Source organism: Trichechus manatus, unplaced genomic scaffold (assembly GCF_000243295.1).
Source record: "Trichechus manatus latirostris isolate Lorelei unplaced genomic scaffold, TriManLat1.0 scaffold00179, whole genome shotgun sequence".
NCBI classification, from domain to species: domain Eukaryota; kingdom Metazoa; phylum Chordata; class Mammalia; order Sirenia; family Trichechidae; genus Trichechus; species Trichechus manatus.
The window spans coordinates 4,570,690-4,590,691 of record NW_004444115.1 but is presented as its reverse complement, the minus strand read 5'-3'; the positions used below and the strand labels follow the sequence as shown (position 1 = coordinate 4,590,691).

General features: G+C 40.6%; 1 protein-coding gene across 7 annotated transcripts in view; it reads right to left on the bottom strand.

The window, feature by feature from the left end:
• The window catches only part of FAM168B (family with sequence similarity 168 member B), a 54,767-nt gene extending 35,483 nt beyond the window's left edge, over positions 1-19,284 (bottom strand). For 3 of the 7 annotated variants that reach the window (XM_023741374.1, XM_004387044.2, XM_023741379.1), the window contains exons 1-2: positions 19,092-19,284; positions 4,133-4,213 (exon numbers count right to left, since the gene is read on the bottom strand). In XM_023741374.1, the coding sequence (XP_023597142.1) occupies positions 4,133-4,202 (70 nt within the window). In that variant the 5' untranslated portion in view covers positions 4,203-4,213; positions 19,092-19,284. Of the gene's footprint in view, positions 1-4,132; positions 5,505-19,091 lie in introns of those variants that run through there. The other 4 variants (XM_023741377.1, XM_023741378.1, XM_023741375.1 and 1 more) reach the window with 3 other exon arrangements.
• Between the last annotated feature and the right edge of the window lie 718 nt (positions 19,285-20,002).

Here is a 20,002-nt window from a genome sequence, read left to right as displayed (position 1 = left end):
GTGTTGCTTCCTCTTCTATGCTCTGAAATAGCTTGAGTAGTACTGGTACAAGCTCTTCTGTAAATGTTTTGTAGAATTCTCCAGTGAAGCCACCTGGGCCAGGGCTTTTTTCGGTTGTGAGTTTTTTAATTACCTATTCAATCTCTTCTCTTGTTATGGGTCTGTTCAGATTTTCATCATCACTGTTGTAGTTTGGGTAGGTAGTGTATTTTTAGCAATTTATCCATTTCCTCTAGGTTTTCAAATTTGTTGGAGTATAGTTTTTTATAATATTCTGTTATAATCCTTTTTATTTCACTTGGGTCTGCTTAATGTCCCCCATTTCATTTCTTATTTGAGTTATTTGTGTCCTCTCCTGTTTTTCTTTAGACATACCACTTTTAAAGAAGCAAAAATAATTCTGACAGAAGCCAGAAAACACTACAACTGTATTTTTCAAGTGCTGAAAGAAAATAGCTGCCAACCTAAAATTCTAAACTCAGTGAAGTAGGCCAAAAAATGACCCCTCAAAAGATATCAACATCAAATCCCTGGAAGCTGTGACTATGACCTTATTTGGGAAAGGGTCTTTGCAGAGGTGATTAAGTTAAGGACTCTGAAATGAGATCATCCTGGATTACGCAGGTGGGCCCTACATCCAATCATTGGTGGGTGTCCTTATAAGACTCACAAAGGAGACAAACAGAAGAGGAAGAAGCGATGTGACCCTGGAGGCAAAGACTGGAGTGACACATGAACAAGGCCATGTCAAGGAATGCCGACAGCTACCAGAAACCAGAACAGGCAAGAAGGAATTCTCTCCTAGAGCCCAAAATAAAAGTAAAATAAAGACAGACATTTTCACAAACAAAAACAAAAACCACTGCCAGCAGACCAAGAGTAAAAGAAATACTAAAGAGAGTTCTTTAGGTAAAAGGAAAATGATACCAAACAGAAACACAGTAATACAGAAAGCAATGAAGAACACTAAAAATAGTAAATGTGCAAATAAATATAAATGAATGCTGACTGAACAAAATAAAAACAGTAATGTCTTAAGGCATGGCACCAATAACACACAAGAAGGGGGGGGTTAAAAATGCTGTAATCTTTGTAGTAACCACTAAAATAGTAATAAAAATTTTTTAATTAATAGAAGGAAAAATGAATAAAAATATATTTGATTAGAAAGTAGTAAGATGGTAGGCAAAAGTCCAATTCAATTACATCAGTAATTACGTTATTCCAATTAAAAGACTAAGTGTTACTGGGAAGTGTTCCCTATTTTCCATTACATGTAAATAAAAGAGAAAATGAAAATTTTTTTAAATTCTCTCAATTTGCTGGTAAGAGTATAAAATAGTGTAAAAGCACTTTCCTTTCTTGTAATGTGAGTTTTTGGTACTGAGGTCATGCTAGCTTCAAAATACTGAAAGCACATAATTTCCTGTATTAAATAACTCCTGGTTAAAAACTCCTAGAATGCTTTCTATTGCCAGTATTAAACACTTACTGATACAGATAGTTTTATAAAAGTCAAAGAGAATAAAAATACCAAAACCAAGAAAACAGGCAAAATAGGTTTAAAGAAATAATAAAGTAAGGAGAAACTACCAAAATTTAAAATTGCTTTAAAGCTACAGAAATTTTCTTTTAAATGTAATTTTAAGACTTGGCTCCCAACTCATGAAAAAGAGCAGAACTCTCCATAGGGTTTTCTTGGCTGCAATCTTTATGGAAGCAGATCACCAGGCCTTTTTTCCACAGAGCCTCTGGGTGGGTTTGAAAGGTCAACCTTCTGGTTAGCAGCCAACTTGCAAACTGCTTGCAATACCCAGGCTCCTATAATTTTAAGATTAACGGGAAAACAACGACAACAACTAAAAAAGTATTTTTCTCCAATTCTTTTCACTAGACATCAGCAAACTACGGCCCATAGACCAAATCCAGCCCACCACTTGCTTTCTTAAAGTTTTACTGGAACACAGCCACACTCCTTCATTTACTATTGTCTACAGCTGCTTTGGAGCTACAAAGGTTGAGTTGCTGCAAGAAGAGATGGTGAAAACCACAAAGCCTAAAATATTTACTGTTCCTTTACATTAAGTTTGCCAATCCCTGCTTTTGACCAAGAATAGAATTTATATAAGTCTCCTCACATCCTTACACAAAAATGGTGTACAGTAGGTGACCAATATTTTATTATACTGACTAAGACTATTAGGTAAAGCTAATACCATAGGTTTTTGACTACTTTCCTGGGTCCTGATCCACTCAAGATCCTCTTCAGCTATTTAACATTCTGTTTAAACTAGCGTTAATACTTTAAAGACTTTAAAAGTAGATTTTATCATTATCTTTCACCAATTCTGAAAAATTCTGTCACTCCTTTTTCTACACTCTCTCTTTTTGATCCTTCTGGAGTGCTTAATTCTCCTCAATCTTCTCATTCTAGCATCTATGTTTCTTAACTGGTCTCCTATTTTTCCCTTCTCCATGTTGTATTCCAGTTTTCTCTTTAGCAGTAGGTTTATCTGCAATTTAACCTGAATTTTGCTCAAATGCCAGTTTTCATTTTTCCACTGTCTTGTTCCTCTCTCATGTTTTTGATTCTTTCTTTTACATCTTCAATTATTCTAAATGTGTTTATATGTGACATGGTCGCTACCCGATGGTTCAATCCTGCAGCCTGTCATGACTGCTGACTCTTACTTGATTTTATTAGTCGTGTTGTTAACGGGCAGAACTTGGTCTGTGGGAACCCCACAGCAACCAGGGTGGAGAGCACATGCCTGCAGAGCAGTTCTGCATGTGCTGCTGCCAAGTACTCCAGGAGTGAGGCAGGCTAGGGCTATTTTTTATATTAGTTTCTCAACTTCTGCACCACCCTGAAGTACAAGTAAAACAAATTGGAACTCTAAACATCCCTGAATAGCTATAAATTCTTAGGAAACATACCTCCCACCCCCCCACCCAGAGCCAAAGCAGAGACCAACTTCCTTGCTGGACCAGTAAATTAATTATTTTGTCTGCCTAAAACCCATTGCTGTCAAGTTGATTCCGACTCATAGCAACCCTAGAGGACAGAGCAGAACTGCCCTGTAAAGTTTCCAAGGAGCAGCTGGTGGATTTGAACTGTCGACCTTTCGGTCAGCAGCCAAGCTCCTAACCACCGCACCACCAGAGCTCCTTTGTCTACATACTCACTGAGAATACAGCCCTCTGAAGGTATCAGATTTACGACGGTCCCAATCCAACTCCCTGCCTCACATCTTCTGTCCCCATGTGGACTATTAAAATTCACTAATAGCAAATGCCCCCAGGACAGGCACAACACTAGTTCCATGGCCAAAGGCACGGGTTATTCTATCATTTCATATTTGGTCACAGATATTTCTCTTACTTTCCTGCAAGCTCAGCTTTTTTAAAATGTTTGTTAAACTTTCTAAGGGTTTTGTAACAACGTGGTTTTAGGGTAATATCAACCACCTTATTTTCAAAACCCACAATGAAGTGGAACATTCAGATTAAAAATTACTACTTGTTCGAAGTCACCAATTAGGACAACCATTTGCTACTCTTGACTAACCAGCTCCTATCCCCCTAATTTTTGCTTCCTCCTTCACAGCCCATGTTTGAGCTAGCTGACTCCACTAACGGTGGGAGATGTGGCTCAGGCCTAAGTTAATCAATAGAATCCCCTGGCCCTGGGACTGGCTCAAGGATGGGTACAGAACGGAAGCTGAGTCCAGTCAGAAAGAATCCCAGAACTCTAGTATGGATAGGGAATAAGTACCCCCACTGGGCCTTCCTGCTGGACAGAGATAAACATGCTCATAGCCCAAGGAGCTGTTGGGAGGTGCTAACCACCATGGAGAGACCACAACAGGGAGAAGTGTAACCAACACTGAGTCAATACTGAAGAAGTAAAGCTTAGACCAAGAAACAGAGAAACTAGATCCTAGTCACAACTGACCAAGCCTTGGGGAAAGCCAGTCGTATTTCTTGATTTTTCGATTCCCAGAGCCAATACGTTTTCTTCCTTGTTTATGTCATTTGGGGTTGAGTTTTTCAATTGAAAGTATTCTTAGTGACATGAAAATGTACTAAGTATTCAAAGTTAAAGAATGAAAACAAAATTATATTTTCTTACCTGGATAACCAATTCCTTTGGCATTTGCATAGGGAACCCCAGAAGATCCAGGGCTATAAACAGGATTCATGATTTCAAGAACTAAAAGGAAACAATAAAACAGTTAGCCAGTGCTGTTGTTCTCAGATTTTTCTCCAGCATCAGTCCCAAAAGAACAAGTAGCAAAAGTCCCTTCTCTAGTCTCCTATAAAACAATGCATTTCATGCCACTGCCAACCAGCAGAGAACAGAAAAGAAACACCAAACATCCTAATGAGCACCCACCAGGACACTGCAAATTTTCCTTTACAATTCTCTTCAGACCATCAGAGCTAAGGGGAAAAAGTGTTCTGTGTCCCTACTTATAGCAGTTAAAAAAAAAAAAACCAGCAAATAACCTAACTGTCTTTGTAACAGAGAAGATGGTTAAATAAACCAAGACAGAGCCAGAGCCTGAACTACTTTGCATCTGCCTTTTCAAAGTGTTTAAAAACATAAGACTGGTATAATGTTAAGTGAAAAAAATAGAGTATAGTACTGCATCATGTGGTATGATCCCAAATTTGCACCTACACATATACACATGGGCACCCATGACACAAACACAGAAAGAAGTCTGGGAGGAAACACATCAAAATATTAACAGCATTTGTCTCTGGATGAAGTGGGTTTAGTTTTCTTTTCACATTTTATTTCCTATAGAACTTCTGTTTAAAAATACATATTAAAAAAAAAATAGCTAAAAACCCAGTTCCTCCTATTAACCCATTCAATATTTTAACATTCATAAATCTTATTTTCTTAAAAGTTCAAGAACTTGCACAGCAACGATTCTACTCCATCCCCAACAAAAATAAGATTTTCATCAGTATCTCCAGCAAGCTCCTCTGAATTTTAGAACCCAATGTATTCTTAAAACATGAGTTTAATTAAGACTATTCAGTGTTCCTAATCTGATAAATTACTCGCTGACTTATATTATCTAAACAATTGTCTGATTTTCTTAAGCTTCTAAACCAGAAGTCAGATGCCCTGACAGCTACAACTACAGTTCAATGGTAAGTCTAGACTGCTGCTGTCCAACAGAAGTTTCCCTGCAATGATGAAAATGTTCTATGCCTGCACTGTCCAATATGGCAGCCAATACCCACATGAGGCTATTGAGCACTCAAATAATGTGGCTAGTAAAGGATGTGATTTTTTATTTTTACCTAACTTTAATCTGAATTCAAATAATCACATCTGTCTAGGGGCTACTACACTGGGCAGTATAAATCTACAGAAAAGATCAGAGAGAGAAAACAAGGATAGAGACTTCTAGGCAACATGGCACTACAGACAGAAGCACCAAGCCATCCCTCCACAGTAAAGATCCAAAAAACTAAGTCAAACAGAGACAAATGTCAATCCTGAAACCCTAAGTATCAAATGAAGAGATACAGAACCTAGCCAAGCACCGAATGGAATAAGAAACTAACAGAGAACAGAGAGCAAGGAGAGATACATGCAGAGCTCCCGTATCAACTAACACAGCACGGATCTGCCATCTTGGGACTCCTATCGGAGAACAGCAAACAGGGGGTACAAGAAAGCAGCTTCACGCAACTTCCAGGAGACAGAAAACTGGTAACCAACAATATACGCTTTCCCACCCCCACCCCCACCTTTCTTCACCCTACTTGGCCTCCTCTGCTTCCTGTGGCCACAGTCTCTTGGGCGGGAAGCACAAGCTTCATCCCGGTGCCGCTTGGATTCCACCCGCCTGCACTGGCCAGCTCCCTGAGTGCTATTTGTTGGCTGCTGGTGTTGCTTTTTTCCACTTCTTTTGATTTCTTCCTTAATCCTCACCACCTCCCCCTCCTTTCTCTCAAATACCTGGCTCCGTGTACCATCTTTGCTTCTTCCTGAAAGGCTGTGAAACACCGCTCGACTGTGAAACTGTTTCCCGGCCTATGCCGCCATGCTGGTGGGATCCCCAGGGCTTTTTTTTGTCTGTTTGTTTGATTTATTTGTTTTCCTTTTCTTTTCTCAGCTTGGGAGCCCCTTCTAGCGGGGCACTACTGCACGGCTTGGGAGCTACCATCTTCGTCTGCGCAGATGCACAGTGGGACCCCTGAGGTCATTTCTTTTTTCTTGTTTTTTTTTTGAATTTTTTTGTTTTGTTTTGTTGTTGATTCTGTTTTGTTTTCTTCTCTTTTTCCCTTCTTGTCTTTCTTCATTTCTCAGTTTCTCATCTATCTATATTTACCTTCTCTTCCTGTCTCCTGAACACTTGACGCTGTGTGACACCTCTACCCCTTCTAGCCAGGCTGTACTTCAAGGCCTGGGAGAAACGTCCCCAGTCCTCCCAGCTGCACTGGTGGGATCCCTGAGGCTTTTCTTTTTTTGCTAACTTTTATTTATTAAATTTTTTCTTTTGCTTTTCTTCTTTTTGTTTTTCTCCATTTCTCAGTCTCTCATCTCTTCACTCCAATGCAACCTCCTTTAGCACTCTTTTTTGTTCATTTGTTTGTTTGTATGTACGTTTTTGGCTCCTGTTCCTCTCTCTCCTGTTTCCTATACGCATCTTAGCTCCACACATCACAACCTCCCCCACTCCTTCCTGCCTACGTGCACCATGCACTGAACATCACACCCCCAAGCAGCACAGGCACGGCCTATCGAACTTGCCCTGCACTGATTCCCAGCCCACCCTGTCAGCCCTAGTACATGCCACAAACAACCCATCCCAGCAACTCCTCTTCAGCTGGACCTGCCCTGCTGTATCACACCTGAGCAACTGACCCTGCCCATTGGAGAAGGAGGCAAAAAGTATCATGCCTACAGACGAGCAAACAACAAAGAACGCACAGCCTGCCTGCTCAGATATAACCAAAATAAAACAAAAAAGCATGATGAAACAAACAAATCTACAGTCAATAAAGGAGGAAAATAAATACTGAATGTCCCAAAGACCGCAGACAATATCAAAACATTTACAAAAACAGGACAGGATGGTTCCAATAGGCGTCCAAAACAAAACACCAGGTGACTTTCTAGTAGAAGAAAAGGCACTAGAACTACCTGATAGGGAATTCACGTCTCTAATATTCAGAGCTATCCAAGAGTTGAAGCAAAAAGCAGACAAAAATGAGGAAAAAATAGACAAATTCACAGAAAAGGCAGACAAATTCACGGAAAATATAGACAAAAAAATGGAAGAATTCAGGAAAATAATAAAGGAACAAAATGCTAAAATAAATCCACAACTAGAAATCATACAAAAACAACAATTAGAAATCCAAAAGATAAGATGGAAGATACGATCAGCGGAATTGAAAACACTTGGATACAACTGTTTGAGTAAAAATCAGAAAAAAGAAAAATGAAGTAACCCTGAGAATTATGTGGGCTACAATCAAAAGCAAAAATCTACAAGTGATCGGAGTTCCAGAACAGGGGGAGAAAACAGAAAACACAGAGAGGATCACTGAAGAACTGCTGACAGAAACCTTCCTCAGTATCATGAAAGATGAAAAGCGGACCATCCATATAGGATAGACCCCAAAAGAAAATCACCACGGCATATCATAATCACGCTCACTAAAACCAAAGACAAACAAAGAATCCTCAGAGCGGCTCACAAAAAACAAAAAGTCACATACAGAGGAGAAACAGTAAGACTAAGCTTGGATTATTCAGCAGAAACCATGCAGGCAAGAAGGCAATGGGATGACATCTAAAATCTTGAAAGAGAAAACAAGGACAGAAAGATAGCAAGCAGGCAGGAGAATCAATTGTATATTTTACCCCACAGTTTAAGAATAAAGAAATTGGTAACTGCCAACTCCTATTATCCTGCACTTTTAAGACATTCTTGGCAATACAGCAATTGTAGAGGCCCTCAAACATTTTATCTACATCTGTGGGTTCAACTATCATCTCTCAAGAAGTGAATACTTTCCAAAACGCTATTTCTTTGTTCTGTGCCAGGATCTAAATTTACTTTCTTCATGAATTCAAAATAAGCAAAACACTATGCAAAGGCCAACAGAAAACTAAACAAGAAGTCACAGTCCCTGCTTGGAGTTTAAGTTCTAGAAAAGTGTTGTCTAAGATAACTTTCTGTGAAGATGGAGATATTATGTCTGCACTGTCCAGAAACAACAGCCACTAGCCAAATATGGCTACAGAACACCCGAAATGTGGCTAGCACAACAGGAACTAAATTTTAATTTAACTTTAATTCTAATTAACTTAAATTTAAAGTCATGTGTGGCTGATGGCTATTGTATGGACAACACAGGCATAGGAGGACTAAGACAAGAGGTATGAATAATGGCAATACAGGGCAAACAGTGTTAAGAACCACAAAAAATAAATAAATAAAGCATTATGAGGGTTGAGTAGGAAAAGTAAATTCAACGGGGGAGCTAAGAATGGTCAGAAAAAACTTAAGGCGGCAATACTTACAATAAGGAGTCCCTGAGTGGTACGAACAGTTAACATGCTCAGCTGCTAACAGAAAGGTTAGAAGAGTGAGTCTGCACAGAGGCTTCTCGAAAGAAAGGCCTGGTGATCTACTTTTGCTAAAACAGCCATTGAAAACACTATGAAGCACAGTTCTACTCTGACACAAATGGGGTCACTATGAGTTGGAATCAACTTAACAGCAACTGGTATTTACAATAAGCCCTAAACAATGGGTAGCATCCTAACTAGCCACAGAAATGAGAAAATGAAAGATGCATTCTAGGAGTATTGGGCAATTTGGTTTATCTGGAGCTTAGGCTACATGTAGAGCACCAGCAAAAGATGATTATAAACATAGATTAGGTAAGAACCATCACGTGTAGACCTCTAAGTGAGGGGCTGAATAGGCAATGTACTCTGAAAGGCAATGAAGCTTATGAATAGCACAGCAGTTAAAGAGTTACTATATGACCCAGCCATCCACTCCTAGGCATACAACCAAGAGAAATGAAAGCATACGTCCACAGAAAAACTTGCACTCGATGTTCACCGCAGCATTATTCACAATAGCGAAAAAGTGGAAACAACCCAAAGAGATGAGCAGATAAACAAAATGTCATATCTACATAATGGAATATTATTGTCATAAAAACGAAGAATGAAGTTCTGATACCCACTATGACATGAGTAAATCTTGAAAATACTAAAGTGAAAGACGCCAATCACAAAAGGCCATGTATTGTATGATTCCATTCATATGAAATGTCCAGAACAGGCAAACTCATAGACAGAAAGTAGATCAGTCATTGCAAGGGGCTAGGGAGAGGGGAGGATGGAGACTGGCTGTTAACAGGCTTCTTTTTGGGGTGATGAAAATATTCTGGTATTTGATAATGGTGATAGATGTACAACTCTGTGAATATACTAAAAGCCACTTAACTGTACATTCTAAAAGGGTGAATTTTATGGTACATAAATTATGTCTCAATAAAGCAGTTACCAAAAAAAAAGAGCAAAATATATATACAATTTCTACAACACAACAAAAAAGACAAATAACTCAATCAAAAAATCAAAAAATGGGCAGAGGACTTCACAGACATTTCACCAAAGAGAATATTCAAACGAACAACAAGCACATGAAGATGCCTACATTACTAGCCATTACTGTTGATGTTCTGTGCCACTGAGTCGATTTTAACTCAAAACGACCCTGTATGACAGAACAGAACTGCCCCACAGGGATTCCTCAGCTGTAAACTTTACTAGAACAGGTCTCTAGTTTTTTTCTCCCACAGAGCCTCTGGTGGGTTGAAACAGCTGAGTGCTTAACCACTGCACCACCAGGAGTCCTTTCACTAGCCATTAACCCATTGCCATAGAGTCTATTCCAACTCACAGTGACCCTATAGGACAGAGCAGAACTACCACACAGGGTTTCCAAGGAGTGGCTAGTAGATTTGAACTGTCGACCTTCTGTTTAGCAGCAGATCTCCTAATCACTGCGGCACCAGGGCTCCCCACTAGCCATGAGGCAGATGCAAATCAAAACTACAAACAGACACCACCTCACCCCTATCAGAATGTCAATGACCAAAAAATGGAAAACAAGTGTTGTCAAGGTTGCGGAGAAACTGAAAACCCCATCCACTGCTGGTGGGAATGCAAAATGGTACAGCCACTGTGGAAAAATTTGACAGTTCCCCAAAAAGTTGAACACAGAACTATCATATGACCCAGTAATCCCAATCCTAGATATATACTCAGAAGCAAAGGCAGGAACATAAACAGAACCCTGTACACCAATGTTCACTGCAGCACTTTTCACAACAGCCACAAGGTGGAAACTGAAATGTACATCAACAGATGAATGGATAAACAAAATGTGGTATACATACACAATGGAATATTACTCAGCCATAAAGAGAAATGAAGTCCTGATGCGTGCCACAACACGGATGGACCTTGAAAACATCAGGATAAGCAAAATTAGCTGCAGAAGGACAAATGTTGTATGATCTCACTTATATGAAATAAGCAAATACATAGAAACTAAAAATTAGTAGTGGCTACCAGGGGTGGGAGGAAGGGGGAAAGGGGAAGTTTTTGCTCAGAGGGCAGTGCATTTGTATTAAGAGTGGTGAAAAGATTTGGAAAAGGATAGTGAGAATGGTTGCACAACTTGAGGAATTTAACCAATGTTACTGAATAATACACGTAGAAATTGTTGGAATGCACTATGTTTTGTTAAATATATTTTCACAATAAAATTTTTTAAAAATAAAGAAAGAATAGTATAGCAAGACAATGCTTCATGAAGATTAATCTGGGAGTGGGACAGAGACAGTCCAATGGACTGGAGACTAAGACTAAAAAAGAGAAAAGGGGTTTACAAGACAGAGCTAGGAGACGAAGGCTTCAAAGATTCTGAATTGCTTAATGATTTTTTCTACCCTGTGTTCTACAAGCAGACTGTGTTGTTATAATCCATAATGTTATCTAAAACTTAATTACGAGTAATAGCCAAAAGGTAGCACAATCTAATGCCCATGAACAGATGAAAGGAAAAACAAAATGTGCTACATACATACAACGGAATACTACTCAGCCAGTAGGAGAACTGAAGTCTTGATACATGCTACAGTAAGGTTGGAGCTTGAAGACATTATGCTGAGTGAAATAAGTCAATCACAAAAGGACAAATATTGTATGACCTCACTTATATAAAAACACAAGAAAAGGCTAATGTATAGAGACCAGAGTTTATTAGGGGTTACTAGGGACGGGAGGAAAGGGAAAAAAGGGAGTGGGAGTGATAGAAATATCACATTAAGGGTAGGATTGCACAGACAATTACTGTAATTGCTGACAGTTAAGTTGTACACCTGTAAAAAGCTGTGTGATAGATATATTTACAACATGACCAAAAAAAAAAGAGTAGCTGCTGAGGCTGCTATGTACAACCAAACACCTCATGGGATTTGGTTCCTTGGTTTGGAGGTTTAGGGTGATGGTTTCACAGGACATCCCAGTTAACTGGCCGAATAACGTGTTTAGTGCCTCTGTTCTACCTCCTAGTTCACTGCATAGTGCCTGCGGTCTTAAAAGCTTGCAAGCAGTCATCCATGGCACAACAATTAGTCTCTATTCACCTGGGGCAACAGAGAAGAAGGAAAGTCAGGAATAGGAGGAGAATATGCAATGTGTGACTAACTGCCTCCATAAGCAATTGCTTCTTTTGCCATGAAACCAGAAGAACTGAATGGTGCCTGGCTACCATTACTGAACATTTTGATCAAAGATTCCATAGAAAAATCCTGATCAAAAGGGGGAAAATGCAGAACAGAATTTCAAATTCTCAGGGACTCTAGACTTTCTGGAACCACGGAAGGTAGATGAACCCCTGAAATGACTGTCTTGAGACAATCTTTAACCTTAAACCAAAAACATCCCCTGAAGTCATCCTAAAACCAAATAATAGCTCAGCTTAACTAGGAAGAAAACATCTGCTTTGAGCATTACACTCTTTTAAAAATTATCCATATGGGATCAAATTGTCAATAACAACTTGACAGATTAGATAGGAACCTTAGGGAGCAGTGACTTTATGTTAATGTGGGAGGAACAACACAGAAAAAGAAAGTGAGAATGGTTGCACAACTGGAAGAATATAATCAGTGTCACTAAACTGTACATGTAGAAACCGTTGAATTGGTATATGTTTTGTTGTGTATATTCTCAACAAGAAAAGAAATAAAATTTAGGAAAAAAATATATCTGGAATCTGGCCACTTCTCAACATTTCCATTACTACTAGCCTGACCCAAGCCACGATATTCTCTGATGTGGAATATTATTAATGTCTCTTAATATGTCTTGACTTTTACTCCATTTCCTTTAACAAGATACTTTCTACAGAACATTCAGGGGGTTCCTTTTAAAACCCAACAATGACTCCTTATTGCACTCTCTGCATAAAATTCAGCAATGGCTCCTTGCCGCACTCAGGGAAAAAAAAAAAGTCCAAATCCTTATAATGAACTTCAAGGCTCTATATTATCTCCCTGTTCCCCACTCAGTCTCCTCTCTGAACTTTTCTCCCATTACTCTTCCCCTTGTTCACTGTGCTGCAGTTACTACTGACCTTCTTGCTCTACTTTAAATATGCCAAACATCGTGCCTCAGGGCTTTTGCACTGACTATTCCCTTTGCCTGCAACACTATTTTCCAGATGTGCATATAATTAACTCACCTTCTTCAAATAGCACGTTATTTGTGAAGCCACCACGAACTTCCAGATTTCCACTACTCCAGAACGCCTCATCCTCATCCCTGAATTTTTCTCCAAAACACTTACCTACTTTTAATAAATTATGTGATTTACTTTAAAAAAATTTACATAGTGCATTCCAAACTCAGGGCCTTGTCCTATACTTTTAACAGTGCTGCCATCTCCCATTCATTGCATTCTAAATAGAAACAAGAATTTCTTCACCCTCCCCATCCATCATGAAATCCCATCCCCACAGGCAGCACCAAGTTGTCCCACCTTCCCTCTACTCAGATAAATCTCAAAGGGCATTTCTTTGCCTCTAAAACGATACATAAATGCCTGAATTCAATGCCTCCAAAATCTGGCCCCAGCCCGCCATTCTTACCAAAAGTATTCTTTATACCTTTCCCACTCTGCCCATGTTGTTCTCCCTGCCTCTAAGGTCCTGCCCTAACCAATCCTTCAAAAGCAGACTCAAGCATCCCTCTTTTTAATGTCCCTACCTTTAAATCACCACTAAAACAAACAAGAAATCAAACTCACCGCCATGGAGTCGATTCCGACTCATAGTGACCCTATAGGACTCAGCAGAATTACTTCATAGGGCTTCCAAGGAGCCACTCGTGGATTCCAACTCCCCACCTTTTGGTTAGCAGCCTTAGCTGTTAATCACCATGCCACCAGGGTTCCAAATCACCACTTGGGCACATGTATTCTCTGTCATACTGTGACTTTCTAAAATTTAATTGCCTGCTGGATAGTAGCTAGGTTCCTCACTACTTCCCCATAACATCTACTATTGTGCCCTGAAGACCAGAGACATGGATGAATGCTATAAAACACAGACCAAATTAGGGGCAATATAGTTTTAGAACAAGGTTTACTCATACACTAATTCTTTAGGAAAATGGCATTTTCACAGTAATAGTTGCACAGGACATCAAATTTTCCTGAACATTTCATTTTTCAACCATGCCAGTTAAGATTATGACTCAGTATTTTTTTTAATAAGCTTTACTACTCAAAATATATAAAACTTAAAAAAAAACTCTCAAGTCCTTTCCTCATCCTACTGTATATGAAACTAAGCAAAATACTCTTTAAAAAAATTATCAACAGATTATATTATAAACTTATATAATATCTGGTATTTGCTTCAAACTAACTGGCGAGTAGGAGAGGGTATACAGGATATAGCCAGAAAAGATCTGCCATGAACTTGTAATGGGTAGAAGGTGGTTCATTTACATCTGTCTCACTTTTTTATATATTTTGAACAGAGCTTTTCATAGCTGTTCTCTCCTTCTACACTGCTATTCCCCCAGACAGCTGACTGGCTCACTACCTCAATTCATTCATACCACTTCCTCAACTGATCTTCCAAGACCACCTTGCCTAAAATAGCCACCAATGCTTTCTAGCCCTTGTGCTTACTTCATTTTAGTTTTCATGGTACTTAAAACTTTCTAAAATTAAATATATCTATTTGTTCATTTTTTGTCCTTCCCCATTAGAACATAAAAGACAGTGTCTCTCTTGCTCACCTAAACACCTCAACAGTATTCAACAAACACATACTGAGCAACCTTGCTGCTGAATGGGTTGAGTCCATCCTGACTGCAGGGAACTGAGTATAAGACTAGGCACCAGGAGGCCAAGGTCAGATTCAGGGCTCTACCTTCTCTTAGCTATGGGATCTAGGGTAAGTCTTTTAGCCTTTCCTGCCATTCTGCTTCTGGGTAACTCTAATCGGTCAGTTACTTCAAAGGATGCACGAAGATTCAAGAAGATAAAAGATGTGAAAAGTGTCTTACCTGTGAAACACTGAAGGCTCTCTTTCCATAATGACTTGACTCACAGTCTGATCAATAATAACATAATTCTACTCTACAGTTGCAATCCCGGGATGGTGTGAACAGTTAGCACACTTGGCTGCTAACCAAGATTGGTGGCTGGAGTCTACCCAGGGGCACCCTGGAAGAAAGGCCTAGAGATTTACTTCCAAAAAATCAGCCAATGAAAACCCAGTGGAGCACAGTTCTACTGTGACATACATGGGGTCACCATGAGTTGGAAGCGACTCAATGGCAACTGATTACCCTAGATTTACCACTTAAATTTTTTTATGGGATTGCATTTGAATCTTAAGTTTCAAACTAACTGGAAGTTACATTTCCTGAAAACATTTTTACTCCTTTAGGGACTAATAATAGATATTGCCTAGTGACTAAAGAGTTTTCAATAAATTAAAAATTATAGGTAGATAAGAAACTATGATACAGGACTGCGAAAACGTGGCAGTTCTCTCTGTAATTTGACAAAAGGGCTTGCAATGAAAGAAAGCCTGTAACACAGAAACAAGGTCTGTGAACAAATGCCAAACAGCTCAAGTTACTTGTTTAAAAGATGAGATAAAGATTCTACCAAGATTTCGAGCCTGAAGGGCAGGGAAAACATCTTATTCAGCACTGTCTCCTGCATTTCATACAGTGCTTGGCACAAAGGTAGCTCATAAATACCTTCTTAATGTTCCTGAATAAAAGAACTATGCAAATAGAAAACATCAAATTTTTCAGAGCAATAAATATTAATTTGAAACACTAATATTTAGAAACCTAATTCAGAATTGTTGAAACATATCTGCTTATTGATAGACTGCTGTTGTTAGGTGCCATTGAGTTGATTCTGACTCACAGTGATCCTACAGGGCACAGTAGTACTGCCCTATAGGGTTTCCTAGGCTGTTATCTTTACAGGAGCCACTGGGTGGGTTCAATCCACCAACCTGTAGGTTAGCAGCCAAGTGCTTAACCATTTGCACCACCAGGGCTCCATGTTTATTGATTAGTGCACGTCTGACCATCTCATCTGAATCCACTAATCAATCTTAACATCACTAAGAGTCAAGAGAAATATTACTCAGCATTATCTGCAACGTACCGTTATAAAAACACTAAAATCTGAATATAATGGAGCCAACAGATCTAAGTTCATGTCTAGAGGACAAGACGAGGGTTGGAGGAATATGCTTAACTACACCATGAAGCAATCAGACAAACCCAAAAGGCAGGACATTCTATAGGACAAATGACTCAGTCAGGAGAAGAGGGAATGTTCAGATTAAAACTGATTTAGACATAAAGGCAATAGGTAACTTTGTCTAGATTCAGATTTGGATTGAAAAACCTAACTGTAAAGAAATATTTTAAGGATAACTAGGAAACAACAGAAAATGGGCTGAGTATCGGATGACACTAAACAATTACAGTTAATTTGTGAGGTGTGACAATAGTACTGTGGTTACGTAAACATATAAAATACCGAAAAACGCTAATAACCAATATAGCAAGATGATGGTATAATGAGGTATGTTGTATCATTCTACTTTTTTAATTTGAATAACGAATAAGGAAAAAAACTACCACCACCATCCCAGTCTGATGTGGTGTGTACCAAGTACCCTAATCTCAAGGCTAGATCCAGATGAGGTCACTTTTAAAAAGCTTCCATTTGGAATGCCTCAACTGGCAGAATTCCTATGGGAATCAAGAACAGACAAAACTCCGATTTGCATTTAAAAAAAAGGATGACAGCAAAAAATCTTCAATTTGAAAATCCATCAACAACCAGAAAGAATGTCTTTAAAATGAAAATATACATCACTGTACTACTCTGTAGTCCAAAACGTAGTTCCTCCTGTGCTTTGAATTGTGTCCCCCCCAAAATGTGTGTCAACTTGGCTAACCCATGATTCCCAGTATTGTGTGGTTGTCCTCCATTTTGTATGCTGAGGTAATTTTCCTATGTATTGTAAATGCTAATATCTATGATGTTAATGAGGCAGGATTAGAGGCGGTTATGTTAACGAGGCAGGACACAATCTACAGGATTAGGCTGTATCTTGAGTCAAGCTCTTGAAATATGAGAGAGGGGAGTAGGGAGGAGAGGGACCTCATACCACCAGTAAAGAAGGGCAGGAGTGGAGTGCATCCTTTGAACCTCAGGTCCCTGCACTGAGAAGCTCCTAGGCCAGGAGAAGATGGATGACAAGGACTTTCGCCCAGAACCAAGAGAGAGAGAAAACCTTCCCTGGGAGCTGCAGGCCTGAATTTGGACTTCTAGCCTCCTAGGCTGTGAGAGAATAAATCTGTTTGTGAAAGCCATCCACTTGTGGTATTTCTGTTACAACAGCACTAAATAAGACACCTCATAAAATAGTAATTATAAATTTTAAAGGTCCTGTACATTCATATGCGTATTTCATAACAAAACTAATTTCAAGGGGCTTAAATTCTATCTCTCTTGGATACACCAATATGCAAAAAAAACAACACTAGAAATTCTCAGTAATGTCTTCTATCACATCAGAGCATATACATAACAGGAAAAAGTTTCCCTCTCCCCTAAAACTACCTTCACTACCAAGGTCTGCAAGCTACTGGGAGAAGTTCATGTACTTCTGCACAGAACAACTGGGCAGAATGTAAAAATGAAGGCACAGATAGAGTAAAACACAGACATGAGAAAAGTCACTGTTACTCTATTACACTAGTGTACTGTTGTTTTAAAATTGTTTTCAACTGATCCACATAAAGAAACTCTCTACATAAGACAAGTTTGGTAAACCAAAACTGCCCTTTAAACCACAGGACCTATAAAAAGTTAAAATTATGTTTTTTAAATGCACTTTTTTTTTCAATTCTAATTCTCTACTGTGTCCCATTATACTGCTCTTATTTTCCCAGTATTACTAATTCAAATGACTCTGGCATTACAATTCTGTGTAACCTTAAAATGAAAATAACTTGAAAGGTGGTTGTAGAGCAAAGTAATAATTAAAAATCCTAACAAATTTAATAGGGCATGATAAGGGGCCAAGGGCCATAATATTAACAGCAGCACTTGCTGCTGTCTCCTTCCTCCTGGGTTCCAGGCACCTTACACAGAATCCTTGCACTACTGAGATGGGCAGGAGGGTGGAACCTGCTCTTACATTTCTCATGACTGGCCTAGGGCTGCAGAGGGAACATCCGGGAGAACCCAGAGGAAGCCAGCTGTGTCCTACTCTTAAAGTCTGCCAGGCCTTTTACCAGACCGTAACTTTCATTTAGTCACAAGCACAACTAAACATGAGAACCATATGCAAACGCTTGCACCAAAGTAAGCCTGCTTTATAATGCTTAAGAGAAACAAAAAACTCACAATTGTGCCACTTTGCAGTAGCTTCAACATTCAGAAAAACAGCCTTAAATTGCCCAATTCTTTGCTGTCAAAACAACAATAATCCACTATTTCTTTACTTACCAAGTTTAAAATTTTGTCTCTATTATTGGCAAAAACAAACAACTTTTCTTTAATCTAAAGTCTGTCATTATAATATTCAGAAAGTAATCTCAAATTACACAAGGATGATTTGAGAATTTAAGTGGGAACTATATATTTTCATCTTAAACCTTTCTTGCATGCCAGAACACTCCAAGTAATTTTTACATATGACTTTATGAAACATTATCTTACACAACCCATTAAATGCACACTTGACCTCCACATATACGATAAAAGAAAAACACCGTATATTTGTGACATTATAAAAGTGCACTCTTTTTCAAAGTAAACCGAGGATGGGCTACAGAACGCCCTTCTTAAGAAAATCTTAAAAGCCTAATTTAAATCGTACCTTTTCAAGCTGAAGGAAGAACGCTCAGTTTCTGAAAGCAACTAGAACAGTTTCTACTTTGTGGGTAAACAAAATGAATTGCTATACATTCGAAATTATTAAAATCACAAAAACTCTAACCCTAAGTACATAAGTAACACCCATTTTTCACCCTCATTTTCCTAATCTACACTAACTCTGGCCTTGAAAACACCAAGAGAACGTTTCTCTACAATAAGCCTTCTCTCCGCTGACCACCTGGACAAAATCCCGTCTCCCCCTCAGGCTACACATGCCCCGCGACCCTCGGGTGCGCGCCAAGCTCCTCCTCCTTCGCGCCCTTCGGCAGGACCTCAGGACCTCTCCTGCTGCCGGCCGGTAAGACAAAGCGCGCCGGCCCCCTCCCCGATCCAGACGACAAGCGACCCCACGCCCCTGGCCCGACCTTGGCGCCGCCCCGGGCCGGCCGCACAAAGCGCTATACTTCCGGCTGGGTGGCCGCCACCGCCTCCCGCGCGCCCGCTGTTCGCTCGCCGGCGGCCCAGGCCCGGGAGGGCGCCGCGGCCCGCGTCGACCGTGGGGCGCCTGTTCCCACTCACCGGGCCGCAGCGGCAGCAGCGACCTGGGCCTTGGGGACGAGTGCACGCTAGCCCGGGGAAGCTCGGCCGTGGGACGAGGCGAAGGGCCGCGACGCGGAGGCCTGCTCCGATGCTGGGCTGAGCCGCGAGGCCGCCCGTCTCCGCCGCCGCTGTCTCGGACAGCCTCTCCGCAGCCCGCGCTCCCCGCCGACGCTGCGCAACTAACAGAGCCCGCGACCTCACTTCCGCCCGTGAGCGTGCGGCGGCGGGGGCGCGCCAGACACGTGACTCCGCGGCCCGGCTGAGGTCGGGCGGCGACGTGCGCGCGCCCCCGCGGCGTCCTGCGGAGGCGGCGGGGACGCGCGGCCCTCGCGCCTGGCCTAGGCGGAGTGGGTTTGGTGGCCGTGGCTCGGGACACCATGCACGGTCCGCGTCCCCGCGGGCGTCTGAATGGCGGGGGGCGGAACTGTAGGAAGAGCCAAGATCCACGGACCCGCCTCTCCAGGGTTCCCTGCTTGCTGAACGTCAGGACCAGGTGCCCACTGGGAATATTTTCCGTTGGTCTTTTGGAATAAACGCTTATATGGACTATTTTTCCTTACGCTTGTTTGCGTTATTCTTAATGAAATATGGAAAAAAGGGCATCTTGGAACATGATTCTAGCCTTTTATATACTCTGTATGAAAAAATAATTCACTTCGTATTTACTACCTACTGCACTGCGGAGCCTTTGTGTGAATCTAGACACGAAGGCATGGGGGTGTGGTCAGCCAGTTCTGTAACTTCTACGCGCCTGTGGGCGGCAACCTCGCCATTGCCTATGCGTGGACCTGTCGTCGTGGCTGCTCACTTATGACAGCCAACCGTGGCGCAGCTGCTCCGGCCACACATCACTTGGTGGCCTCTGAGACTACTGTTTGGCCGCTGCTAGG